The sequence below is a fragment of the Taudactylus pleione genome, unplaced genomic scaffold (genome assembly GCF_031769625.1).
Source record: "Taudactylus pleione unplaced genomic scaffold, aTauple2 ptg000483l, whole genome shotgun sequence".
In the NCBI taxonomy this organism is placed as follows: domain Eukaryota; kingdom Metazoa; phylum Chordata; class Amphibia; order Anura; family Myobatrachidae; genus Taudactylus; species Taudactylus pleione.
Window position 1 is genome coordinate 2,566,769 of NW_028284885.1, and position 26,844 is coordinate 2,593,612.

Sequence of the window (26,844 nt, forward strand, 5' to 3'; positions counted from 1 at the left end):
CAGCTCCAAATTACTGATTACTGTATATATAAATACATTATGCAATGAAATTTTGCAATCAATAGAGGTTTTTAGCATAATCATGACCAAGGTAACCGCATTAGGGTAGGTCCCTAACATACTAGGGTTCAAATCCAGAGCGCAGGACACCCCAGGGCATCGCCATAATGAGAAAAGTGAAATGTGAAGTAAGAAAGATAAGAGCAGCTATAGCTGCATAGAAAGGTGAAAATACTAATATAATAAAAACAAACAGTAAAGTGTTAAAATAGTGCCTGTTTGGCCCAGAATTGGACAAGATTGTGACTACCTTGGCAGTTTCCAAGACGGCGTTCTTGCCCTCTGCATCTACTACGAAGCCTCTGATGTCATCCTTTCGCCCCCAAGGAAAAGCTAAAGGTCAGTCCTTTCCACGGCAGTCAGCCACTAAGGCCTCCAAGCCTAGGACCAAACAGGCCTGGGCTACTAGACATCCACCTACCAAAACTGAGGACAAGCCTTCAGCCTGACTGGGCAGGCCTCTACCTGGGGGCTCCCAGGGTGGGAGGCCGACTTCTTCAGTTCGCCCAATTCTAGCGTCAGACCACCTCAGACGCCTGGGTAAAAGTGGTCTCCCACGGATACGCCCTCTCATTCCTGAGGCGGCACCCCCAGCAGTTCTTTTGCACAGGAGCTCCAAGCAAAGCCCTGCTCCTCCAGAAGGCCATTCAGTCCTTACTGCTCTCCGGTCCCCTCATCACAGCAAGGGAAGGACTATTATTCTACTCTTTTCTTAGTTCAGAAGCCCAACGGGTCTCATCAGCCTATCCTCAACCTCAAGTCTCTGAACAAGTTTGTCAGGGTGCCCTGGTTTTGTATGGAAACCCTACGATCTATTGTCCTAGCAATGGAGCCTGGGGATTTTATGGTGTCTCTGGACATTCAGGACGCTTACCTACATGTACCTATAGCGCCTTCTCATCAGCATCAACATTACCAATTTCAAGCACTGTATTTTGGGCTTTCTACAGCTCCTCAGGTTTTTACCAAGATAATGGCAGTTATGGCAGCCTATCTTCGTCGTCAGGGGATCAGACTGGTCCCATACTTGGACGATCTCTTGCTCTTAGCTAGCTCCCCAGAAATTCTTCACAGCAATCTATAAGTAACCATTGCCTATCTACAAACGCACGGTTGGCTGATCAACTTGGAAAAGTCTTCTGACCCCTTCTCAAAGAATAGTACATCTGGGAGCCTTCCTGGACACTCTGGCTCAGAGAATCTTCCTGACAGCAGACAAAATCTCTGTATTACAGCACCGAGTGCACAGATTACTCCAGTCGCCGAGCGTCCGTTCACTCTGCAATGCAGACCTTGGGATCCATGGTGTCCACCTTCAACATGGTGGAGTTCGCTCAGTGTCACTTCAGGCCCCTACAACACCTGATCCTATCAAGGTGGAATGGGCTGCCTCATCTCATCAGATCTGAGACTATGGGCCTCTCTCCGGAGGTCTGCCTGTACTTATCCTGGTGGCTACAGGCGTCCCACCTAAACAAGGATCACCCCTTTTGGATCCCTGACTGGACGCAAGCCTCCGTGGGCAGGGCCTAGTGACCGGCCAGAACTCCTTCCATGTATGCTGGACTCCAACCGAGGCGGTCTTACAAATCGACGTCCTGGAACTCCGAGCCATTTACAAAGCCCTTACTCTGGCACAATATATTCTTCAGGGCAGGCCAGTACAAGTATAGTCCGACAACGCCACGGAAGTGGCCTACCTGAATCGCCAAGGAGGCACTCTTAAGTCGTTCCACGATTTCAGAAGTGTCTCTCATTCTCACATGGGCCGAACGACCTCTCCCAGCCATCTCCGCAGGGTTCATCACGGAGATTCTCAATTGGGAGGCGGATTTCCTCAGCCGTCTCGACGTGCATGCAGAGGAGTGGTCTCTCAATCCAGAAGTCTTTCAGCTCCTGGTGGACAAATGGGTTCTACCGGACGTAAGCCTCATGGCTTCACGACACATCCACAAGCTTCCAATGTACGGGGCCAGGACGAGGGACCCCAACGCAGTCTTCGTGGATGCATTTTCTGTGAGGTGGACCTTCCATTTGGCGTACCTCTTTCCTCCAGTCTCCTTTCTGCCTCGGGTTCTTCGGAAGTTCAAGCAAGAGGGGGACACTGTCCTGTTGGTTTCTCCGGCTTGACCCATATGCCATTGGTGCTCCGATCTTCAAAGTCTCTCCATAGAAGTTCCTCTCCGACTTTCTCTACGACCAGACCTGTTGTCTAAGGGTCCTTGTCTACATCCTGGCCCGTCTGTCTTTAACGGCTTGGATCGTGAGACCTCCTAAGGTCTAAAGGGCTTTCTAGCTCTCTGATCCAGACCATGCTCAGAGTGCATAAACGGCCTCTGCCAGGATTTGTCACCGGATGTGGCATATATATTTCCAGTGGTGTGCTACTAGAAACTCAGATTTATCGGGTTTCTAGAATCCTTGCCTTTCTTCAAGCTGGATTGGATCTCTGACTCCGCCTAGCCTCTCTGAAATTGCACGTCTCTGCTCTGTCCGTCTGATTCCAGTGCAGAATTGCTCCTCTACCGTATGTCTACCTTTCTGCAAGGTGTTCTATGTATACAATCTCCCTTTGTCCCTTTTTGTGGTTCCGTGGGGTTTGTCAGTGGTTCTCCACACATCTCAGGAACCTTCATTCGAACCCCTGGATTCAGTAGATGTCAAATGGCTCACTGCGAAGACTTTCTTCTGGCTATAGCATCTGCCCGTAGGTTATTGGGTTTAGGGGCGCTTTCCTCTTGCTACCTATTTCTAATCTTTCATCAGGACAGGGCTGTTCTTCGAACGCACCCTGTTTTCCTTTCCAAGGTGGTCCCTCGTTTCCACCTTTAATGAGGAAATGGTTTCCGGTCTTTCAATCACCAGACTTCTCGGCAGGTGTGGGCTCTGAAGATCTACGTGGACAGTACTACTTCCATCAGGAAATTGGACCCTCTTTGTACTATATGGATTCCATAAGGAGGGATGGCCAGCTAACAGACTCTGGCCAGATGGCTTCTCATGCCTACCTCACAGGCTTACACGCAGACTAGCCTTCCTGTGCTGGCTACAGTATCTGCTCATCCTACTCTCACTGTGGGTCCCTTGTGGGCAGCCCGCCGTGACGCTTTTGCCGAACAACTATGGAAGGCAGCCACGTAGTCTTCTGTCCATACCTTTCTTAGGTTCTGTGCCTTTGATAATGCTTCGTTTGGCCACCGGGTACTTTTCTCAGCTCAGGAGCGTCCCCGCCCTTGAACTGCTTTGGGACATCCCCATTGTCTCCCTGTGGAGCCCTATGTACCCTAAAGAAGAAAAGGAGAGTTATGGTAAAACCTACCCTTGTTAACTTTCTTCAAAGTCCATAGGGTCCACAGGGCACCCATCCTGACGTGAGTGTGATTCTTCAGTGTACCAGTCTTCCTTCTCTCCTATCCTGCTCCTGCCTTGGGCTTAGTAACAAAACATAGTTGTCCTGAGGCTGTGGGCGGGATATAGGGGAAAGGACCGGAGCATCCTGGGATAGAAAAAAGCTTTGATGTTGGTGTCTGGTCCTCCAAGTACCACCTACACCCCATTGTCTCCCTATGGACTTCGAAGAAAGAGAGTTAACAAGGGTAAGGTTTACCATAACTCTCCTTTTAGCCTAAGGCAGTGTTTAGATTTCCCGTAAACCCAGGATATGGTCATTCTGACTTTTAGGCTGTGGTCTGTCTACTGTAGAGGAAGGGTCAGTTCTTTTGTTGGATGTTGTTAGGATTCGCATTCCGGACTATAAATAGTAAAGTGGTCGACAATGTCTAGATAGACACCCGATGTTAGACAGTCAATAGCTGACTGGGACAAAAGGTCGACACACTAAAGGTCGACAGGTACAAATGATCGACTGTGTCAAAAGGGCTGCACAAAAATGTTCGACGCAAGATTTTTTTTATTGTTTAGGGTTAGTTAGGCACTTAACCCGGCGGTTAACGTTGGGCATTAGAGGGAGAGTTAGGGTTAGGCACTGGAAGGGACGGTTAGGGTCAGGCACCTACCCCGAGATTTAGGGTTAGGCACCAGGAGGAAGGGTTAGAATGAAGATTAGGGCTAGAAAACAAAAAATATATCATATGTCGACCATTTGTACCAGTCAACCTTCTTACATGTCGACCTTTTGTCCCAGTCGACCTTTTGACTAACATCTGCTGTCTGTCTAGACACTGTTAACCTTTATTGTCTATCTGTAAATCCACACCCTTAGGACTTTGTGGGCCAGTCTTGATAGGACTCCAGAGTTTGGGGAATCCGATGACCTTTTGGTCCTGATATATGGATCGCTTAAGTTTCTTAAAGTGCCCTAACGCTTGCATGAGCCTCCTAAAGTGACGTCTCCAGTATCCTCAAATAGATTCAGAGAAAAGGATTGAACAAAAAGTTAAGAACCAAATTTAAAGTGATCTAATCACTAAAGATGTATTTCAGAATCGTTTTGCAGGTAATCTGTCTTACGCATAGATTAGATTTGCCGAGAGCGTCAGGATTTTGGTCTCAGTACTACAATAACGCGCTATTTATGCAGTTTGTTACATCAGGTCTTATTCAGATGTACACACAGTAAGTAACGCGCTGAGCTTATGTTCCCGTTTTCACCAGCAATTAACTCCATTTCCAATCCGTTTACCAGGTTTTCATTAACTTCACGATGTTATTGGCTGAAATGAGCATCTGGAAGCTTTACTACCCCTCCGTACCGATGATGATGGTAACCGGTTTCCAGCTGTTGTACGTTTCCCACGCTCTGTGGAATGAGGTAATTAGCGTTGTGCGGTTTGCATCCCACATGACTGAAATGGTGACCGCTCTGTATGCATGGTGTAGAGCAGTGTTGGCTAACCTTGACACTCCAGCTGTTATGGAACTACATAACCCAGCATGCACTGCTACAGTTTTGCTATTAGGGCATGCTAAAACTGGCAGGGCATGCTGGGATATATAGTTCCACAACAACTAGAGTGTCAAGGTTAGCCAACACTGGTGTGGAGTCATGGCAAATAGTGATGAGGGGATAGAAACCATATGCAACACATGGTACATGGGGTCTAAACTTAAAAGTAATATACATTATCTCCCCTTTGCTCACTGCTTGGTGCCTGAATACCAGCTTGCTGACTCGCTACGTGAATGTCTGTGTAATAACCTTTTTCAATCCTTTATTTTATTTTTTGACTTCTACAAGGTACAACTATACTACCGAACAGTTCCTAAAGCCCGGTTACTCATACACTGAATCGTCCTCGTTAATTTGATGCCTCCCTTCATTGTATGACAAATGTACAGATTGCCAATTCGTTTGTCAATATTAAGTACACACTATTCTACATTGTGTATGTGTGTGTGTGTGTGTATATATATATATATATATATATATATATATATATATATATATATATATATATATATATATATATATAATAAACGCCGGGCTCTCTGTGCCAAGTGTACAGCTGGCAAGGCTTGTGTAATGTAGTCAAACTGTTAGGCGTCAGCTTGGTAATTAGAAATGTTTGAGGTACATAAATACTGATGGGTTTGTGGCAGGATCACCTGTTAATGTTCAGCCAATGATTGTTGTAAATATACATTATACTGAGCAGTGAGCCACACGAGGTTCGAGGCCTGTGCACAACTTATGTCTCCCATTCGGCGGAGAGCCCGGGCCCTTCTGACGTCTGGGGGAACCTCTTACACTGTACATATCCGATGAGTAAAGCCAGTTTAATTCAGTAACTGGTAATATAAGTGATTGCTAATGTTCACTGGTTTATATTCACCAAAGCAGTTTAAAATATAAGGGTCATACATTGTTCTTTGTTTGTATGCCCAGTCATTCTCCCTAGAAGGCTGCTGGCACTGCCCTCTGAGTCTAACTGGCAAAGTCATCTGACGGCGCTTTGGCCGGTTCTTACACTGGCGTTAAAGTGGTAATAAGAGCTAGAACTTTAATATCTGCAACCAAAACCGCCAAAGTAGCGTCATCTTTGAAATGCGCTGCATAGTACATTTACCCCTAACTATCACATTTTTAAACACAAGAGCAAAACTCTTAATTTACTAAAAAATCTTCTTAAAATGGGTGATAAATATGAGCTTGTGTGGCCTAAGCTGGGGGGTGAGGCGGCTTTGTTATGGCTGGGCAGCTCCTACGTAATTGTTTCATTACTGATTAAAGATGTGACCTTGTGTTGTAGGAAGCCATTTTACCCTCTCTGGATATTGCGTACGATGGCTTTGGTTTTATGCTGGCGTTTGGAAACCTGGCGTGGGTACCGTTCACTTACAGCCTGCAGGCCGTGTATCTGGTCAGACACCCAGTGGAGCTTTCCTGGGCCCTCGCTGCAGCGATCATCGCTTTGAATAGTAAGAATCCCCCGTTACTAGACACTGATGTTACGTGGCCTGCACAACCATTGTCTAAGTCAGTGGTTCCCAAACTGTGCGCCACGGCACCCTGGGGTGCCTCGGGACACTTGCAGGGGTGCCTCAGGTTGGTGATCCAGCACCAAATCAAATTATTTATGATCAATGTAATGTAAACGTGTAGAAACTAAAACACAAACCTGTCCCCACCACATAACTGAGCCTAAGGATGACAGCACATCCCTGTCCTCCACCACATAACTGACCCTAAGGATGACAGCACATCCCTGTCCCCACCACATAACTGACCCTAAGGATGACAGCTCAGCACATCCCTGTCCTCACCACATAACTGACCCTAAGGATGACAGCTCAGCACATCCCTGTCCCCACCACATAACTGACCCTAAGGATGACAGGTCAGCACATCCCTGTCCTCACCACATAACTGACCCTAAGGATGACAAGTCACCACATAATTGACCCTAAGGATGACAAGTCACCACATAACTGACCCTAAGGATGACAGGTCAGCACATCCCTGTCCTCACCACATAACTGACCCTAAGGATGACAGGTCAGCACATTCCTGTCCCCACCACATAACTGACCCTAAGGATGACCGGTCAGCACATCCCTGTCCCCACCACATAACTGACCCTAAGGATGACAGGTCAGCACATCCCTGTCCCCACCACATAACTGACCCTAAGGATGACAGGTCAGCACATCCCTGTCCTCACCACATAACTGACCCTAAGGGTGACAGGTCAGCACATCCCTGTCCTCACCACATAACTGACCCTAAGGGTGACAGGGGAGCACATCCCTGTCCCCATCACATAACTGACCCTAAGGATGACAGGTCAGCACATCCCTGTCCTCACCACATAACTGACCCTAAGGATGACAGGTCAGCACATCCCTGTCCCCACCACATAACTGACCCTAAGGATGACAGGTCAGCACATCCCTGTCCCCACCACATAACTGACCCTAAGGATGACAGGGGAGCACAACTTACTTCACTAAATTTTTTTCTGACTTTCTCAACCAAATTTTGGCTTAGGGGTGAGGTGAAAACAATGCTGATACTCTAGGGTGCCGTGATTCAAAAAAGTTTGGGAACCACTGGTCTAAGTTGTCGCCAAAGCATGCACACTAATGTTTGTTCTCTGTTTATTTAGCTCTTGGTTACATCATGTTCTGGGCAAACAACCAGAAGTATGCCTTTAGGAAGAATCCATATAGTGCTAATCTTTCCCGTGAGTACAACCCCCCCCCCCCCCCCTTTCCTGTGAATACACAACATAACCTCCCCCCCTCCTTCCTGTCCCCCCCCCCCCCCCCCCAAAGCCTTCACCCCTCATTACCTCGCTCTCACGTGAGTTGTGTGCAGTATGTAAATGTTCTCTTCTCTCTAGACCTGAAATCCATCCCAACTTCTGCCGGCAGTCGGCTCCTGATCTCTGGCTTTTGGGGATTTGTTCGGCATCCAAACTATTTGGGTGACCTTATTATGGCCTGGTCCTGGTGCCTGCCATGTGGTGAGTATCGGCAGTCTCAGATCTTCCATGATTATCTGTGTGCGCCTGTGTATATCCAACTGACTGCACTGTTCCTGCTCGTAGTAACCAGCGTCCGTTTCATTATAGTCTTTATTCTCTCTAGAGAGACAGCCGGACTCGGCCAGATTGTGCCACCGGCTGCATAGAGAGATCCCACCACCCAGCAGCACTTACAGACCTACAAACCTAGTTTTAAAGCTCTTCCAATTACCTTGCATAAGCCTGTGTATAAAAACAAGAGATATGGTAAGAACTTACCTTTGTTATCTCTGTTTCTACGAAGTCCATAGGGTCCACAGGGTTGACCTTGGGGTATAGGTTGGGAACCAAATCCGGGCACCACGCAGTTAAAGCTTTTAGCTCCCAGGATGCACTGGGTCCACTGTCCCTATAACCCCACCCCTAAGCCAGAGGCACCTCAGTTTGTAAGTAGCCAAAGGCCGGAGGAGGAGAGAAAAAAAGAGAGAAAACTGGAACACTCAATAACCATACTCACAGAAATGGGAGACGGAAAAACCGGTGACCAGCCACACAGCCCATATGAAGCCAGGTGCGTCAGGGCGGGCGCCCTGTGGACCCTATGGACTTCGTAGAAACAGAGATAACAAAGGTAAGTTCTTACCATATCTCTTGTTTTCTACTTCAGGGTCCATAGGGGGTCCACAGGGTTGACCTTGGGGATGTCCCAAAGCAGTTCAACCAAGGGTGGGGACGCTCCTGTGCTGAGAGGAGAATCAGTCGCCAAAAAGGAAGCATCCTGAGAGGCAAAGGAAACCAATGCCTAGAACCTTAAAAAGGTGTGGACAGAAGACCACGTGGCCACCTAGTAAGGCAAAACAGCCGAGGCGCCACAGCGAGCCGCCCACGAGGGTTACATGGCCCGAGAAAAAACAAGCATCAACAACAGAAAGGCCTACCCATGGGTAGGCCCCTGAGGAAGACCTACGAGGCCATCCAGCCAACATTTGGTTATAGGCCGGCCATCCTTTCCTGTGAAAACCAGAAATCTCAGACCACCAATAATGAGTCCGATTTCCGTAAGGAACCTGAACGGATCACATAAATCCAAAGAGGCCGGACCACAGTCAATGAGGCCACACCAGCCGAGAGGACTGGGGACAGAATGGCCGTACCATAAGTTCCAGAATAATATGGAACCTGAAAACCACGAAGAAGAAACACAGGGCGAGAGCAACTCACACCCTGACATGATGCCCTCCAGAAGAGGGAGCCACATGAGAACGCTCCCAATTCAGACACTCTCCTGGTTGATATAAACACCCTGAGAGAAAGAGAGAGCCTAAGCAATAGACCATGTAATGGCTATCACAAACAGCGGTTCCATTGACTGTCCCCGGAGGGAACGAAGAACCACTACTAACTCCCAAGGAGTCCCTAGGGAGGACAAATGGAAGCATAATCCAGAAAACACTCCAAAGGATGAACTGGATACCAGAGTGGAGCAATTCCATATCTTAACCATACTGACAGTGTAGAGATCCGCACTGTCAGGAAGACCAGGCCAAGTGTGAAACCCAAGCCAGCCGGAAGGAATGCCAGAATATCTGGAAATCCTGGACACCGGAGGATTGTATTGACAGGTACAATACCATAAGATTTATGGTTGCCACAGTTTGTGGTAGGTCCCAGCAAAAGCTGATCCATGTGCTCTAATCATTCCAACGATGACAAAGCCAGGGAAGCCGTAAGACCACTGTAGGGACACAGTCAAAGACAAACGACCCAGGTCCAAGGCAAAACCAAGGACCCTGAGACAACAGGTCCGGGCAGTGAAGCATCAGGGATGGAGTATCGATGTAGAGACTCCGAAGATCCAAGTACCCCTGACATCTGGGGCAATCAGGAGCCACCAGCAGGAAAGCATCTCCGTCTCAATTGAAACACTTCCAAAGACCTCGAGGAAGAAGGGAGACCGGAGAACACAGGTACACAAAGTGAAAGGACCACTTCACCGACAAAGAGCCGCTGAAGGTTGCTTCAGAATCCGCAGAGCTGGACTGTAACACCATAGTGTGATAAAGTCAGAAGGCCCTGAGGGTCACCTCAGGGGGGCCCCCCCTGCTCACCAGGAGATGAAACCTATCTTGGGGAAGAGACTAGTCCCCGGGATGCACGTCGTGACGGCTGAGGACTCCCGCTTCCCAATGGAGAGCTCCTGAAATTAACGCTGCCGAGATGGTCGGGAGGAGACCCTCGGACTATGTCCGAATATGTGACATACCTGTCATTGCCATCCAACGAACAGTGTTGCTAAAAAGGAAGCCACTGTCCTGACCCTGTCGGACTGAACCTTTTCAGGTTCACCGGGAAACAAGAGTTATGCCAGAGTAAGTTAATTGACAGGGTGGAATCGACAGACGTCCAACTGCACTGAAAAGGATGCGAACCAGACACTGTCCATAGCAAAGAATACCCTGGACGAGATGGCCATAGCCACCCGGACAGGGACCGACTTGCCTCCGGAGAGAGCATCATCGTTTGAACAGTGATCCGACAGAAAAAACTCGTTCCATCTGGAGATGAGCCAATTATGGAAAGGTCTGGAATGGAACAGAGCCCATTCCACCATGCATCCCAGAGTGTAAAGACATATGTCGACTGCGCAGACAACCACGTACTCCTAATGGAAGAGTGGAGATTCCGTCTTACGCCAGAATAATTCTCAGATTCTGAGAATCCAGCAGGGATCCTAGATGAAGAATACCCAGAGAGGGATGCAGGGAGGACTTTTTCCCCGTTGATTAAACGTCTGCACCCTGAAGAAGCCACGGTCATCCTGACCTGGCTGTAAAGTACCCTGGTGATCCCGCTAAGAGCAGGAGGCCGTCCAGGTACAGGAGCATTGGGATATACTGAACAGGAGAACTGTCATAAAATCCAAAACACTGGTAAACCCCGGTGGGGCTGAGGACAGTCCCAACAGGCAGAGCCCGAAAAATTGTAAGTGTTGCTGTGATACAGCAAACCTCAGCCCATGCTGAGGAAAGGTCTCTGTAAGTACCCGTAGGCACGCGTCCTGTATATGATACCATAAAGTCCCCAGGTTCCAAACATCGTATGATGGAGCATAGGGATTTCCTCCTGAGCCCAGGTAGCTTTAGGAACTGGTTCAGGGAATTGAGACAGAGAATAGGCCAAAGAGGACCATTCAGCCACCGCACCAGAAAGAAAGCAGAACAACCAGTCCCTCACTGAGATAGTGGGGATGGCCTAATTAGCTCCGCTTACCGCAACAACTGCATAGCTTTCTGGATCTGTAAGGCCCTTGTAAAGAGGCCGCCTGAGCAAAGAGAGGGCGTACCCTCCTACCCACGTAGCCGCGGCAACTTGACACTAGTACCGGGCGAACTGAGAAAATCGGTATCTCCCAGTTGTAGGCCTGTCCCGTCAGGCTGAAGAGATATCCGTAGGTTCAGAAGCGGGATCGGCTGGCAGTCCAGGCCTGCTCGGTACTGGATATGTCGGCCCTTGTAGATGCCGACAGTCTACGAAGAAACAGACCTTTAGGCTGACCCAGATGACAAAAAGACTTAACAGACTTAGTCTGAGGCCTTGTAGTGGGCATAGCTGAAAGCGGTAAACTTGTCGTTAGTAATACTGCCAATGTTACTACAATCTTGTCAAGGTCAGGACCAAACAAGATCAACCCTAAAGATGGTATCTGCACCTCTGCATTCCCAGAGCGCAGCCATAGGGTATTACGGAGGATACAGTCGCAGCCGGAACTCTGAAAGTTAGGAGACTGGTATCCAATATAGGCATTTCCACCTATGACAACTGCATATATTACGAGAGCAACCAAATACATTTGAACCCCCGACGTGTTGGAGGGGAAAAAATGTTACAAATGCATCAGCCCAATATGCAATAGTATTAACCAACCATGCTATAGCCATGGTAGGATGGGTAACAACCCCTGAAAGCAAGTATACTGATTTCAGGCAGAGTTACCACCTACGGATCCGAAGAATCCGACCACGCAGGAATGGGAGGCGTAGTAACGTCTGTAATCAGACGAGTAACACGCCCATCCACCCCAGGAGGGGCTCGTGATGACCCTCAGGGAATTTGGGACAGGAGGCCAAACACTGTTGTAACACCTCCTATCTGGCAACAGCCAGAGTCCCGCTATGCGATCCACCCGCTAGTCAGCAACAGGGAACCAGAAGGCACGCAATACTGAGGGTGCATGATACAGGTGCAGGTCAACATTCACTCTAACCAGAATGGACCTGCTACCAGCCCTAAAGCAGGGATAATAATACTTGAAATAGGCTTCCACCCGTAAGAGGGAGAGAGCCCAAAACAGTATCCAGTTCACGGCAGAGCCAACTGGGACGTAACCACAGGGCGTCAACCACGCCAATTTGCGTTTCGTAGAAAACGACATCCACCCAGGGTGGCTGTTGTGGTAATCCCTGCAAGGGGAATGACAGACTATGGTGGCACCAGGGGGAATTCATATACTGCGAAAAAAAAACCTGCAGGGAGCAGTAGTCTGTGTCACAGGGGAAGAGTGCAAGAAGCTGCGAGATACCCTGAGATGAAAAGGGCAGTATGGTGAAGTAACCCCAAGTGAGGTAACAACAATGGGGCCCGCCCGGCGATCCGCAATTGAGAGGTTCCCGAGAAAACAAACCGCCCAAGGGGGTCGTGAAAAAGGCCGGCACCAGATGACGCCACATACAGAACCCTTTGAGTCAAATCCTCCTCACTAACACCTGCAGCACATGGCTTGCAGGATAGTAAAAATGGGTGCAGTATAGCGCTCTATCTCCTGGTCAGACATATCTGACCAACCCTCTTGGCGGAAATATTAAGCAGCGCTATACTGGTCCTGACTGATGCCAAAAATTAGCTGCAGGGACCCATTTTCAGCGTATGCAACACACAGTTCCATCTAAAATATGGCAACGTGCAGCACGCAACAGTATGTGACAAACCTCACAAATATTAACAAGTATATAAATGTGAGGTCTCAGAACCACCCTAAGTACAGCTGTATTAGGGCAGATAAAGAAAAGGGATAGATATATACTGACAGGTGAGAGAATAAAGTACAGACAGTCAGCACTAGCATAAGTCACATACAATGCAGATATATACATAAAACATGTCATATAATATACTGCACTATTACACTGCATGCAACTTACCCAGATTCAGTGTCTGGGAAGGCTACAGCGCTGTGTACACTGACCTGATGGTGAGGTACGCAGGGGGACTGGACTCACTGCCATCTCCGGAGATTTCTGCTGCACCACAGAGATAAAATGGCCGCTGGAGACCTCAGAGGAAGCGTGACCCGCGGAGGAAGCAGCTCAGCGACGCCAGACTATAGATACTGAATGGCGCGCTGAGCTGAGGAGAGGAGCCGCTGTAACAGGGAAGGCTGCCTCCCCTGGCCGGCTATTAACCCCCGGGACGCCGGCTCCCTGCACCGATCGTTAAGTCCCTGGTGGTCTAGTGGACACACGGGGTATGGGGGGCCCGCCGCCACTGCCGGCGCCTCCGGTCTGTCCCCTGAGACCGGAGGCACAGGACTGCATTTGAAATGCGCGGATCACCGCAAGCGGTGATCCGCGACCTTACCTGCTCCCCGTGGATCCGGCAGCAGTCCTGGGCGCCCACAGAGTCCGGCTAGTACAGACTCTGGGGTCCCGCTCAGATCCCCAGATCTGTACTGGCGTCTCAGCGCCAGCGGGGTGACGGAGCGGCAGTTTAGACGTCCTATGGACAGTCCGACGCTGCCGCTCTGAAGAGTCCAAAGTCCATGGGCAAAAACTTTGTCCCTAAAAAAAATAAAATAAGCTTAGGGGCTGCTAATCAGCTCCCCCTGCGCTAACGGTGACCCGACTCCGGCCGGGCACCAACTGAAACTGAGGTGCCTCTGGCTTGGGGGTGGGGTTATAGGGAGAGTGGACCCAGTGCATCCTTGGAGCTAAAAGCTTTAACTGCGTGGTGCCCGGATTTGGTTCCCAACCTATACCCCAAGGTCAACCCTGTGGACCCCCTATGGACCCTGAAGTAGAAATGACGAATTTCACCTACATATTGTTCATGAAGGGCCTGTAATGTATTATGTGCTGGGTTACCTCTCTGTAGTGCTGCCTACGCCAGTGCTATTATACCGTTACATATATATGATGATGAATGTGATTAGTTGCGTTGGATATTATGAATGGTGGCAAAGTGTATTAAACGGTTTGCCTATAATTGAGGCCTGATCATTTTTTTTCTTCTTTTGTTTTTATAGGCTTCGCCGTAGTTTTGCCGTACTTCTATGGGTTCTTCCTCACCGGCCTCCTCATCCATCGGGTGAGCAGAGTTGAGCACCAGTGTAAAATAAAATACGGCCCGGACTGGGAGAAATACTGCCAGCTGGTTCCGTATCGCATCTTCCCCTATGTCTACTAGCTAGACACCTGCTTTGCAATATAGAAGACAAGCCTTATTACTTTTTGAGGTGTTCAACTCAGTGAAAAATCTATTTTTGGTAGACGAGCCCTGTGTAAATGTTTTTTCATCTTTTGTATATATTGTTTTTTTTTAAAGTTTTATTTTTTGATGGGTATTAACGTGGCAGAGGCGCTTTGCAATGGCGTCCTGCTTTGCTGTTTACGCTATGCAATGTCTTCCATTCGGTATAGCTTTAGGCGTGAATTTGGTACCTCTCGGCTGTTGGAGGCACAGAGTTTTATTGGTAAAATCAATACTGAGTGCGTTGGTTCACTGTGAGTTCGAGGCATCGATGGGATGTCGCACCTCTGACGTGTCATAATTCTTAGCAACCCGAGACGGCGTCCTCCTGTCTCTCTGCTACCGTAACATGTCATCTTCCTTTTTTGGGACCTAGTCCCTGAACACAGAGATTCTGATGGCAGAAGCCATACGCGCTCTAGAACGTTTCCTTTATGTCCGCCAGCAAATTTAAGGCAGGGTAATTATTTGGTTGTTAGTCCAATCCTTCAAAGCTCACTCAATATGAGAAATATTCCTGCCCACAGCTCTCACCATAGGTTTTACATTTACGGGGACGGCATTAGACAATCAGTGCTTTCAGGTATACAGTCCAAATCAGGATCTCCTAAATATTGGACAAATATGTTGTTACTTAGTTACTAAGTAAATTACAGCGTTACGTGTGTGTTTGTGCAGAAATAAAGAAACATCTATATATGAGAAATGTGAAGATGGTTTCCTTGGAGGAAACTAGTTTGTGCTTAAATAATGGAAAGTGGGCATTTTATCAGAGCTACCTCTCACTAGCAATTTACAGGGCTAGATTTCATTTTATGGTAGTAGTATTGCTAGGGTTGTTATCCGTTACAGCTGCACCCTGCCGTGTTTGTTAAAAATGACACCGACTATCTTAAAGAAAAAAAAAAAAACTACTTTTCTATAATGCAAATTTCCAAAAGATGCCATAAGGGTGTCCCCCATAGTAACCGGTGTGAGCCAAGTTCCGTAAAATCTGTGCTGGCCTTTGTTTCCATCAGCTGAGACCGGACATCTTCCTGTAGCAGAAATGTGGGTTTATGTTCCGCGCCACCAAAAAAGTTGTATGTTTTTTAAATATTGGTAGTTTCCTTTTTATGGGTTTTCCATACGCTTTAAAAGCACCAGTCATTTACACCTAGCGAGGCCAGTAATTTGTGCGCCGAACTGGTATTGTTCCAGCCAGCTCCCTGCTTGTGAGTGTAGGTGACTGGTGCACTTTGCTTTTTGTATGTGTACTTTGCTTTAAGCGTGTGTACGTGTAACTTGTTTAATGATTTGTTGTGAAATATATTCTCTCGCTCAGGACTTTGTATTTTTGTAAAATTTAATACACAATCAAAGTGTAAAAAAAAAAAAAATAGTTCTACGTATAATTTTATAAGGCGTTTTCTGTGATATTCACCCAAAAATGTTTCTCTTCTTCTACCTCTAATATACACAATTTTACAAGATGACGGCACTTAGTTTTTGTTTTGGAATAACGTTCCATCACCCAGATTTTGAATATACCCAGGGAATATATTTTATTTTGTATGGATGTTGTTGCTGTGAATTAACATCAGCAATTGTTTACGATGCAAACGCACTTCCGCGCATCACAAGGTTTTGTTTAACCCGGCAGAAACCGCTCTCACCAGTCCTAACTGCAACATGGATCGTAGCTTGATGCACTGGCTTTTGTACAAAGGTGTTTTATATACATGTGAAATATATATTTTATTTTATAATCATGTTTTTATAACGTGATCTGTTTAAAGAGAAATATTTACCTTTTATATTTTGCTATGTTGGTCGCTTTTACTGTTTTTATAGAGCGTTCCATTTAAACTGTTGAAAGTAATGTGTGAAGCATTACAGTCTTTCACAAATGTTTTTATTAAGATGTTGCAAATAAATGTTTTGTCTGGCTCCATCCGTTCCTGTATGATCCATTGGGAAGGGGTTTTCTATCCATCACATACCGTTGGGCCTTGTAAAGACAGGTGGTCTCCCATATCCATAACGCTTGGGACCAGGGGTATTTTGGAATATTTGCATACCACAGTGAAATATCTTGGGAATGGCACCCAAATCTAAACACAGAATGCAATATATATATATATACCTTATACACACACAGCCTGCAGGTCATTCTATACAATATTTTCAATAATTATTTTGGGTCTTAAAGTCTGTGTACATTGAACCATCAAAAAGCAAAGTTTTCGCTATCTCAGTCATGCTAAAAAAAAAAACAACCAACAAGGCGACAAGAAGTTAGACCTTTACAAACATAATAATAATATCTAGCAATATCTCAGCAATTCTGTGTATATTTAATGTAAAAGTTTGCTCAGTCCGTTATTTGGCAGAGCAGGGTCACCCCTCTTCGGATCCAGTGATTGGGCCTGACCAGGGTTGGTAAAGCCACAGCTGTTACAAAGTTAGTGGACTGTCCGTTTGAGGATAATGTTCCAGCACGTTGGGCCGTCATGTACAGTGGACATTCGTAGGTGTATACTGATTGCTGTTCACTGGACCTGTTCATCCCAGCGCTGGCCTCAATCTGGGGAGGAGGAAAATAATTAGTGCACCCCAAAGCCTTCCGCATCACTAATAGGGTAACGCTCCTTATTGCCAGTATTGTTTGGCCCAGAACAGATTTCAAAAGCTCGAAATTCAAATGTAAAGCTCTTTGTTCAGGAAGCAGATGTTTGGGGTTGGGTACTAGATGCCAGCGCTCGAGGTTCAGGCAACAGGGCTAAGATACCAACGACCTGTCAGTCAGTACCCTAATCCTCTCTCCCCGCTGCCTAAACCTAACCTCTTCCCCTAGTGCCTAACCCCAGTACTTACTGTCTGGATACCAGCACCGGGATCCTGACTGTCGGGATATTGATCGTATCCCGATGGTTGATATTCGCTATTAAACAATAATGCTGATTAATAATTTAAAGTATAGGTTTGACCTGTACATTTGTCTTTTAACAATCATCCCTCCCCCTAACTATAACAACTATGCAGGAGTACCTTACTCTGTATTATCGCTGATTTAGAATTAACTCACTACGGCTTCCCGACATGGACGGTTCAATTGCAAACTGTTCTGTTAGTCTGTAAGGCCGGCACTGACCACAATGCCAGACCTGCAGCCCAATGCAACCAACGAACAGACCATCTGCTCCTATGCATGTCTGCAGGAGACAGCAGTGTTAGGAGAGAGCTCCCATTCCTCAGGTCTAGCTGGAAGGAAGTCACTGGGAACAGACATGCATTGGTTCACTGTGCTCAGGTCACCGGTCCACCTGTGCATCATCTGTTCCACGTAGTGTCATATTTATAGTACAATAGAATGTATGAGGTCTAGTTATCCCAGCTTCTCTTTTATTTATTGTTTCTTAATATGTGTTGGTCTACGGACTACTGAGCTCTATGGCTTCTTTTGTATATTATTTCTTCTTCAGGGTCCATAGGGTTCCACATGGAGACAATGGGGTGTAGGTGGGACCTGGAGGACCGGACACCAACAGCAAAGCTTTTCATTCCCAGGATGCTTCGGTCCTTCCCCCTATACCCCGCCCACAGCCTGAGGGGACTTCAGTTTCGTTGGTGTCCGGCAGGAGCTGGGTCACCATGTTTAACCGTGGGGCTGCTTTAAGCATTCCAAGCTTATTTTTATGATTTCTTTTTATTTCTAGTGTTTTGATATTGAGCAGCAGCAAATGACAGTCCCTTGGACGTCTGCGCTGCTGCTCCATCACCCCTCTGCGGCGCCGTGACACCAAGCCCCGGCTAGGTACTCCCAGCAGGGCTCTGAGGAGGATTAGCTAGCAGGATCCCCGGACCCCAGACTGCAGCCCGGAATCCAGGGGACAGGTAAGGCTGACCTCCGCTTGCGGGGGCCTGCGTCTTTAAGCAGTCTAGACTCCAGTCTCAGGAGATGGACCGGAAGCGCTGATGTGGACACTGGAGCGCCCACGATTACACTACACCACTGGGTCATTAATATACTGGTGCCGAACATATTTAAAGTTGTACAAAAAAGATCCTGCGCGCTTAATCAGTGAATTAGCAGCTGTCCTATTGGGTGTAATCAGACACCTGATTGACACTCTCTAACTGGAAATACAAATGAGGTTCGGACGCGCTAGTGATTACAGGTGGGGTGGAAAAAAGGGTATTGTAATAAACAAAACAGATATGTGCAGATGTTACAATGATCAATAGTTAATGAGACCGGCAATTGCTAAGTAAACAGAGGACTGAAAATAGACACACAAAAAACAAAAGGATGTTTGTGGCTCTTTCATAGAAAAAATGTGTGTGTGCTGGAAGAAAGTGAATCTGTTGTGGCAGTCCCGTGTCTTGCACGCTGAGAGTGGAGCAGCGGTTGAAAGCTTACCCTATCTTACCTTATTGACGGCGCAGACTGGAGTCCGCTGACGACTTGTGGGAATGGGTAGTATCGGCTAAAATCTCTGTGCTGTTGCCGTCTTGCTGGAGTCTTCCCTGGCTGTGTTGTTTCGGGCTCTGTGGAGCGAGTCGAAGTCCGGGGTTCCTGCTGCCGCTTGCGCTCCCGTTGTCTCTCTGTGCTCTTACTGCCGCCTTTCCTAACACCAACGCGTTTCGTCATTCAATGACTTTTTCAAGGTGTCTGTCAAAAGGATTCCAGCCTTCTTAAATACCCATTGGAGTGGTCTCATTGGTCCTTTCTTAATTATTAATATTTAGAGGCCAGGGGACCCGGTGATTAACGTCAGCACGGGGAGGAGCTCTCCCTGCAGCCCCAGCTCAGGGCGCCATTCCACTGCGGTCTAGCCGTTCCCTGAGCTTGCTCCTCCCTCACCCTCCATCCCCTCAGACACGCAGCAGCCATTTTCTGCTTCACAGGTCTCCAGGAACGGTGGGTTCAGTCTCCCTGTATACCACTCCCACGGGCCAGGTTATACAGCGCTATTTCCTACCAGCCACTGTGGTCTGTGTAGTTGATGTAGTGCCAATTGCAGATTTACTGTATAGTGTGTTTTCTGCGTTTGTATGTGACTTGTGCTAGCGCTGATCGCTAATTTCTATACTGTCCAGCTTATACCTTTCCATTTATTGTACTATACCCTGACATACTAAGGTATAGCGGGTTCATTGTACCTCACATCTGCCCTCTATTTATGAGGGCTATCACATACTGTATAGCATGGTTGCACACTACACTGTGCCATATTACACATACTGCACTATATCATACTATGTAATTTATTATTCTTGTGGCTCATTCAGGATGGTCTCTGTACTAATTGTTACACAGCCTCAGGCCACTCAGCCCCGGTGTCTCCTCATGACCTACCCTGGGCTGCCTTTTCTCAGGTGCTGGCAAAGATTGCGGACCACTTAGGATTTGCAGGGAGTACCTCCTGTGACTGCTTTGTCTCCCCCATGAGAGATGTACTCTCTCTACCTCAGTACAGAGTATAGCTAATATCTCTACAGTTTTCAGCAAATGTTTCAAAAGGAAAATCCTTTACCAACTAAACGTGCTGTTATCTTCCCAGTCCACCCAGTTATCTGATTCTGATACATCATCTGGGGAGGCAGAAGATGCAGACCTATCTGAATAAAACCACTTTTTAAAAAGACAAAAGGTAGTTTTACCAGCGTTCCCTCAGTCTCACCAGCTATCTGATCACATGAGTGAGGCATGGCATATGCCCGGTAAAAGGTTTCAAATTCCAAAATGTTTAAGTTCCTTTTACCCTCTTCCAGCTACTGATTGCAGTAAATGGCAAGTTCCCCCAGCAGTGGATTCTCATGTCACACGTCTGGTTAAGAATGCCACCTTACCTATCCACACTGCAACCTCCTTGATGGAGACTACAGATAGGTGTATAGAAGCTTGTCACAAGTCCATATACTCTCTTACAGGAGCCATTACTTGTCCTGCTAGGGCTACGGCCTGGCTGGCAAAAGCCATTGAGAGTTGGGCAGAGACCCTAGAAGAGACATTTCCCCCCTGATGCTTCAAGGGAACAACTATCCTATATTTCTCACATTAGAGATGCAGCCTCCTACTAGGGAGAAGCAGCTATGGATACAGCTCTCCTGGCCTCCAGGATATTTGCCGCTTCGGTAGCAGCCCGCCGTATTTTTTGGCTCCGTTCCTGGAAAGCCGATTCAGACTCCAAATGGGCTCTGGAGTCTCTTCCTTATTCTGGAGATATCCTATTTGGTCCAGAATTAGATAAAATTCTGACTACTTTGCCAGCTTCCAAGACTGCGTTCCTGCCCTCTGCATATAATATAAAGGGTCAGTCCTTTCCATGGCAGCAGGCATCAGCCAAGGCCTCCCAAGCTTAGGGCCAAACAAGCCTGGGCTACTAGACATCCACCTGACAAGCCTACAGCCTGACTGGACATTCAGGACACTTACCCACATGTACTTATAGCGCCTTCTCATCAACAATATCTCCGGTTTGCTATCCTGCAGCAGCATTACCAATTTTAGGCTCTACCGTTTGGCCTCTCAACGGCCCCTCGGGCCTTTACCAAAATTATGGAAGCTATGGCGGCCTACCTACGTTGTCAAGGGATCAGACTACTCCGGCACTTAGTCGACCTCTTGCTGTTGGCCAGCTCCCCAGAGATTCTTCACCGCCATTTACAGGTACCAATTGCCTTCCTACAAATGCAGTTGGCTGATCAACTGGAAAAAGTCTTCCCTGACACCTTCTCAAAGAAAGGTACATTTAGGAGCCCTCTTGGACTCTCAGGTTCAGATAATCTTCCTAACAACACCGAGTGCGCGGACTGCTCTGCAGTCGCCAAGTGTCAATTCACACTGCAATGCAGACACTGGGATCAATGGTGTCCACTTTTGCCATGGTGGAGTTAGCTCAGTTTCACTCCAGGCCCCTACAACACCTGGTCCTCTCCAGGTGGAACGGGCTACCTTTTCTACTTTGATCCCAGACAATGGGTCTCCCCCCGGAGGTTCACCTGTCCCTAGCCTGGTGGCTATAGACATTACATTTAGACAATGGTCGCCCCATTTGGATCCCGGACTTGGCTCTCCTCACAACAGACGCAAGCCTCCAATCGGTGGGGCACAGTTACCGGGTCTGTCAGATGTGGATCTTATGGCCTCAATACACAATAACAAACTTCCAGTATTTGGAACTAGGATAAGATACCCCGACGCAGCCTTCGTGGATGCATTGTCAGTGAAATGGACCTTCCATTTGGCATATCTCTTTCCCCCAATATCCCTGCTTCCTCCTGTTCTTTGAAAGTTCAAGCAGGAAGGGGACACAGTCCTGTTGATAGCTCCAGCTTGGCCCAGATGCCATTGGTACTCCTATCTTCAAAGTCTCTCCATAGACGTTCCTCTTCAACTTCCTCTACGGGTAGACCTGTTGTCTCAGGGTCCATGTCTACATCTGGCTTGGCTCTTGAGACATCCCTCCTAACGACTAAGGGATTTTCCAGCTCTGTGGTCCAGACCATGCACAGGGCCTGTAACCCGGCCTCAGCCAGGATTTATCACAGAATATGGCATACATATTTCCAATCGTGTGCTCCGAGAAACTATGCCCCTTTCTACTTCAGGGTCCATAGGGTATCCACAGGATACCTTGTGGTATAGGCAATGGCGGCAGACATCCAGGTACCACAGAGTTACATTTTCAGCCTCCCAGGATGCACTGGGGTCCCTCTCCTATACCCCGCCCCCGAGCCTCAGGCCACTCAGTTTTCGTCGGTGCCTGGCCGGACCAGTCGCACCGTACAGAAGGGGGTCTTTTTAAGGCCCCTGAATATTTCTTCGCAGCTGTGGCTGCACAACTAGAGTGCTCCAGCATAGGACAGTCAGTATTGACGTCCATGCTGTCACTCCTACACCCCGCCGGTACCGATCCGGGGATGCTGTTAGGTAGCTGGGGTCACAGCTAGCGGTGATCCCGGCTACCTGGACTGTGGCCGGATGCACGGGGAACAAGGTAATCCCCCGCATACTTTGCCACGTTCATAATGAATCTCCTCGGCAGCAGTAGCGGCTTGCCGCTCCCTGTGGTTGCGCTCTTGGAAAGCGGACGCAGAATCCATTTGGAATGCTTTGCCTTTTACGGGACAAGTCCTGTTTGGCCCTCGTCTGGACGCAATTGTGGCCCCGCAGGCAGCAGCTACGTCTGCGTGTTTGCCATCGGCTACAGTCCCATCAGGGTCTGGGGCTTTGTTTTTTCGGCCCTGTGAGGCTAGGGTAAGTCTAAAATCTAGCTTTCCAAGACAGTCAGCCAGGAAATCTGCTCAGCCATAAGAACAGGCTTGGAGTACAAGACGTCCTACTCCCAAGTTGGACTATAAGCCTTCAGTCTCACTGGATGGGCCTCCTCTCGGGAGACCCCAGAGTTGGAGGCCGGCTTCTCCAGTTCGCCCAGTGCTGGTGTCTGACCACCACGGACACTGGGATAAAAGAAGTATTTTCTTAAAGGTATGTCCTCTCCTCCCGGTAAAAGCCTCCCAGACGGTTTTTCGTTACAGGTCTTCTGTCAATTCAGGACAAGGCCCTGTAATTTTTGAGGGTGTTACACTCTATGCTCCAGGCAGGAGTTATAGTACCTATTCCGTTGCCCCAAAGGGGAGCGAGGTATTACTCCATCCTCTTTCTGGTACAGACACCCAATGGGTCTTACCAGGACATTCTCAACCTCGAATCCTTTAACAAATTCTTAAGGGTTCCTCGGTTCGGGAGGGGGACCCTGCATTCCATCATTCAATGGAGCCTGGGAATTTTGTGGTGTCATTGGATGTATTCAGGGTGACTACCTGAATATCCCTCTTTTCTTAGCACACCAGTGTTTTCCTCAGGTGTGCAGTGGTCGATAAGCATTTCCAGTTTCTGGCATTGCCCCTTGGTCTGGCCTCCGCGCCTCACGGTTTACCAGGGTCATGGCAGCCCACCTGCGGATGCAGGGGGTCCGCTTGTTACCCTATCCGGGCGACCACCTGTTGTTACCACGATCTCCAGAGATACTTCAGTGCCATATGCAACGGACAATATCTGTGTTGCTACGTTAGGGCTGACTGATAAACTGGAAATGGTCCTCTCTGATTCTTCACAGAGGATGCTCCATATCCCAACATCTGAGGATCTTTGTGATTGAGGAAAAGATCTCTGCATTACAGGCAAAGGTATGCAGTTGCCTGCAGAGTCGCCGAGTGTCTATTCACTTGGCAATGTGGTTCCTGGGTTCCAGGGTGTCGCTGTTCGACATGGTGGAGAGTACCCAGCTTCACTCTAAACCTCTGAAAAACTTGATCCTCTCCGGATGGGATAGGTTGCCCCATGGGATAAAGTCAATAGGCTTTCCCCGGAGGTTTGTCTCTCTCTGGCCTGGTGGCTGCGGAAAGCTCACCTAAACAAGGGGCACCCCCTTTGGTATTGCGGACAGGGTCCTTCTGACGACGGACGCCAGTATCCGTGGCTGGGAAGCAGTGACTGGTCCACACTTGTTCCAGTGCAAGTGGACACCAGTAGTTTTTGCGCTTCCCATAAACATCTGAGAACTCTGAGCAGTATTCAAGGTTCTCCAGCATGCAGGACAGGTCCTCCACGGAAATACCGTGCAGGTACAGTCTGACAACGCCATCATGATGGCTTATGTAAACCACCTAGGAGGTTCCCGAAGTCAGGCGACACTAACAGTGGTGTCCCGAATTCTGGCTTGGGTGGAAGGCTATATCCCTGCCGTCATCGGTAGTGTTCATTCAGGGATCCTCAGATGGAAAGCAGGCTTTCTCAGCTGTCAAGACGTGCATTCAGGGAAATGTCCTCTTTATCAGGAGGTGTTCAATCTTCTGGTTAACAAGTGGAGCCTTTCAGAGATGAGACTCTTCTGGTAGACGTAGGTAGGTCCAGTGGACCTTCCAAGTTGTGTACCTCGTCCCTCCGTTATCCCTTCTTCCTCCAGTAATAGCAAGAAGGAGGCACGCTCCTGCTGATAGCTCCAGCGTGTGCCAGATGGCACTATTACTCAGATCTTCGGAGCCTCTCGGTTAACACTCCGAAGCTGTTGCCTCTACGCCCGGACCTGTTGTCTCAGGATCCTGGCTGATACCCAGACCTGGGTTGTCTGTCCTTGACGGTGTGGCGGTGAAGACTGCCCTCTTAAGGTCTAGGAGTTTTTCCAGCTCTATAGTTAACAGGGGCTAAGAGCTCGGAAGCTTTTATCTGCAAGAATTTACCATTGGGTATGGTATACTTTCTTTCAGTTGTGTCGCCCTAGAGGCTAGGCTCCTCGGGTATTCCGGATATCCAGAGGTTGGCTTTCCTACAGGTGGGCTTAGATAACGGTCTTCGCCTTGCTTACCTGAAGGGGCAGGTTTCTGCCCTGTTAGTATGGTTTCAGTGTAGGATTGCTACTCTTCCTGATGTCCGCACCTTTGTGCAGGGTGTAAGTTATATTCAGCATCCCTTTGTTCCACCTGTGGCTCCTTGGGATTTGGCTGTGGTCCTTAGGGCTCTCTGAGGACCGCCATTCGATCCACTGGGCTCAGTGGATTTCAAATGGCTTACGGCTAGGACTGTATTCCTTCTGGATGGGAGGCTCTGTCATGTAGACCTCCCTTTTTCTCATCTTTCCTAGGAACAGGGCAGTGCTTCGCACTTGCCCTGGTTTTTTACCTAAGGGGGTGTCTAGTTTCCACATCAATGAGGAAATTATAGTACCGGCCTTTATTTCCCCAGTCCTGTCTGCTGGTGAGTCCTATTTGGCTGTGGTACAGGCGCTAAGAATTTAAGTTGACCGTACCAGTCCATTTAGGAAATCAGACTCTCGGTTTTGTCCTGTCTGGTTTCCATAAAAAGGGTTGGCCTGCCACTACGCTAACTTTGGCAGGATGGATTCACAGGTCTTCCTGTTCCATCCTCTATTAAAGCTCTTCCACTAGGTCTGTGGGTCCTTCGTGGGCAGCTCGACGTGGCGCCTCAGCGGTGATTGGCAGCCACGTGGTCATCTGTCCATATTTTTGTAAGGTATTATGCTTTTGATACCTTCGCCGCTCAGGATGCTTTCTTCAGGCGGCGGATTCTCCTTACAGCACAGGAGCGTCCCCACCCTTAAAGGATACTGCTTTGGGACATCCCCAAGGTATCCTGTGGATACCCTATGGACCCTGAAGTAGAAAATATTGGATATGGTGAGAACTTACCCTTGTTATCTCTATTTCTATGAAGTCCATAGGGTTCCACAGGACTCCCGCCCTGTCGCACCTGTACTGCAGATGGGCTTTGATCTGGTCACCAGTTTCTCCGTCTCAGTCTGGTGAGAATGTGATTCTTGTGTGTTCCAGACTGTCTTCTCTCTCTTTTTTGCTCCTGCTCCGGCCTATGGCTTGTTACGAAACTGAGTGGCCTGAGGCTCAGGGGCGGGGTATAGCAGAGGGACCCCAGTGCATCCTGGGAGGCTGAAAATGTAACTCTGTGGTGCCTGGATGTCTGCCGCCATCGTCTATACCCCAAGGTATCCTGTGGAACCCTATGGACTTCGTAGAAATAGAGATAACAAGGGTAAGTTCTTACCATATCTCATATTTTTTTTTATGTCTATAAGCCTTGCCTTTCTTCAGGCTGGACTGTATCTAGGCCTCTGCCTAGCATCTCTGAAAGTGCAGGTCTCTGCTTTTGTCCATTTGGCTCCAGCGCAGACGTGAGGACTGTACTTCTTCCATCAGGAAATCAGACTCCCTCTTCGTCCTATATGGATTCCATAAGAAGGGATGGCCAGCTAACAAACAGTCATGCGAATCCATATGGCCAGAGTCCATCTCACAGGCTTACACGCAGATTGGGGCTTCCTGTGGCGGCTACAGTATCTGCCCATTCTACTCACTCTGTGGGTCCCTCGTGGGCAGCCCGGCGTGGTGCCTCAGCTGAGCAGCTATGCAAGGGGGCCACCTGGTCTTCTTTCCACACCTTTCTTAGGTTCTATACCTTTGATACATTTGCCTGCATTAGGAGAACCTTACGCCTGAAAGATGCTTCCTTCGGGCGTAGGGTTCTCCTATCAGCTCAGGAGCGTCCCCGTCCTTTGGGACATCCCCAGTGTCTCCCGGTGGAGCCCTATGGACCCTGAAGAAGAAAAAAAGAATTATGGTAAAACTTACCTTTTGATAACTGTTTCTTTGAAGTCCATAGGGTCCACAGGGCACCTGCCCTCTATGGGTTTATTCTCTTACTCTCGGACAAAGAAGGAAACAAGTGACTGATTCCTCAGTGTACCAGTCTTCCTTCTCTCCTGTCCTGCTCCTGTTACCTAAACTGAGTTGCCCTCAGGCTGCGGGCGGGGTATAG

General features: G+C 48.2%; 2 protein-coding genes across 3 annotated transcripts in view; one reads left to right on the plus strand and one right to left on the minus strand.

Moving 5' to 3' along the window:
* LOC148502804 (delta(14)-sterol reductase LBR-like) overlaps window positions 1-16,438 on the plus strand; it is a 51,390-nt gene extending 34,952 nt beyond the window's left edge. For both annotated transcript variants that reach the window (XM_088449378.1, XM_088449377.1), the window contains exons 10-14: window positions 4,706-4,831; window positions 6,270-6,438; window positions 7,626-7,703; window positions 7,863-7,985; window positions 14,284-16,438. In XM_088449378.1, the coding sequence (XP_088305504.1) occupies window positions 4,706-4,831; window positions 6,270-6,438; window positions 7,626-7,703; window positions 7,863-7,985; window positions 14,284-14,444 (657 nt within the window). In that variant the 3' untranslated portion in view covers window positions 14,445-16,438. The remainder of the gene's footprint in view (window positions 1-4,705; window positions 4,832-6,269; window positions 6,439-7,625; window positions 7,704-7,862; window positions 7,986-14,283) is intronic.
* Window positions 16,439-16,621: 183 nt separating this feature from the next.
* The window catches only part of DNAH14 (dynein axonemal heavy chain 14), a 1,015,490-nt gene continuing 1,005,267 nt past the window's right edge, over window positions 16,622-26,844 (minus strand). The window contains exon 87 of the mRNA XM_088449338.1: window positions 16,622-17,073. Coding sequence (XP_088305464.1) covers window positions 16,861-17,073 — 213 coding nt within the window. The 3' untranslated portion in view covers window positions 16,622-16,860. The remainder of the gene's footprint in view (window positions 17,074-26,844) is intronic.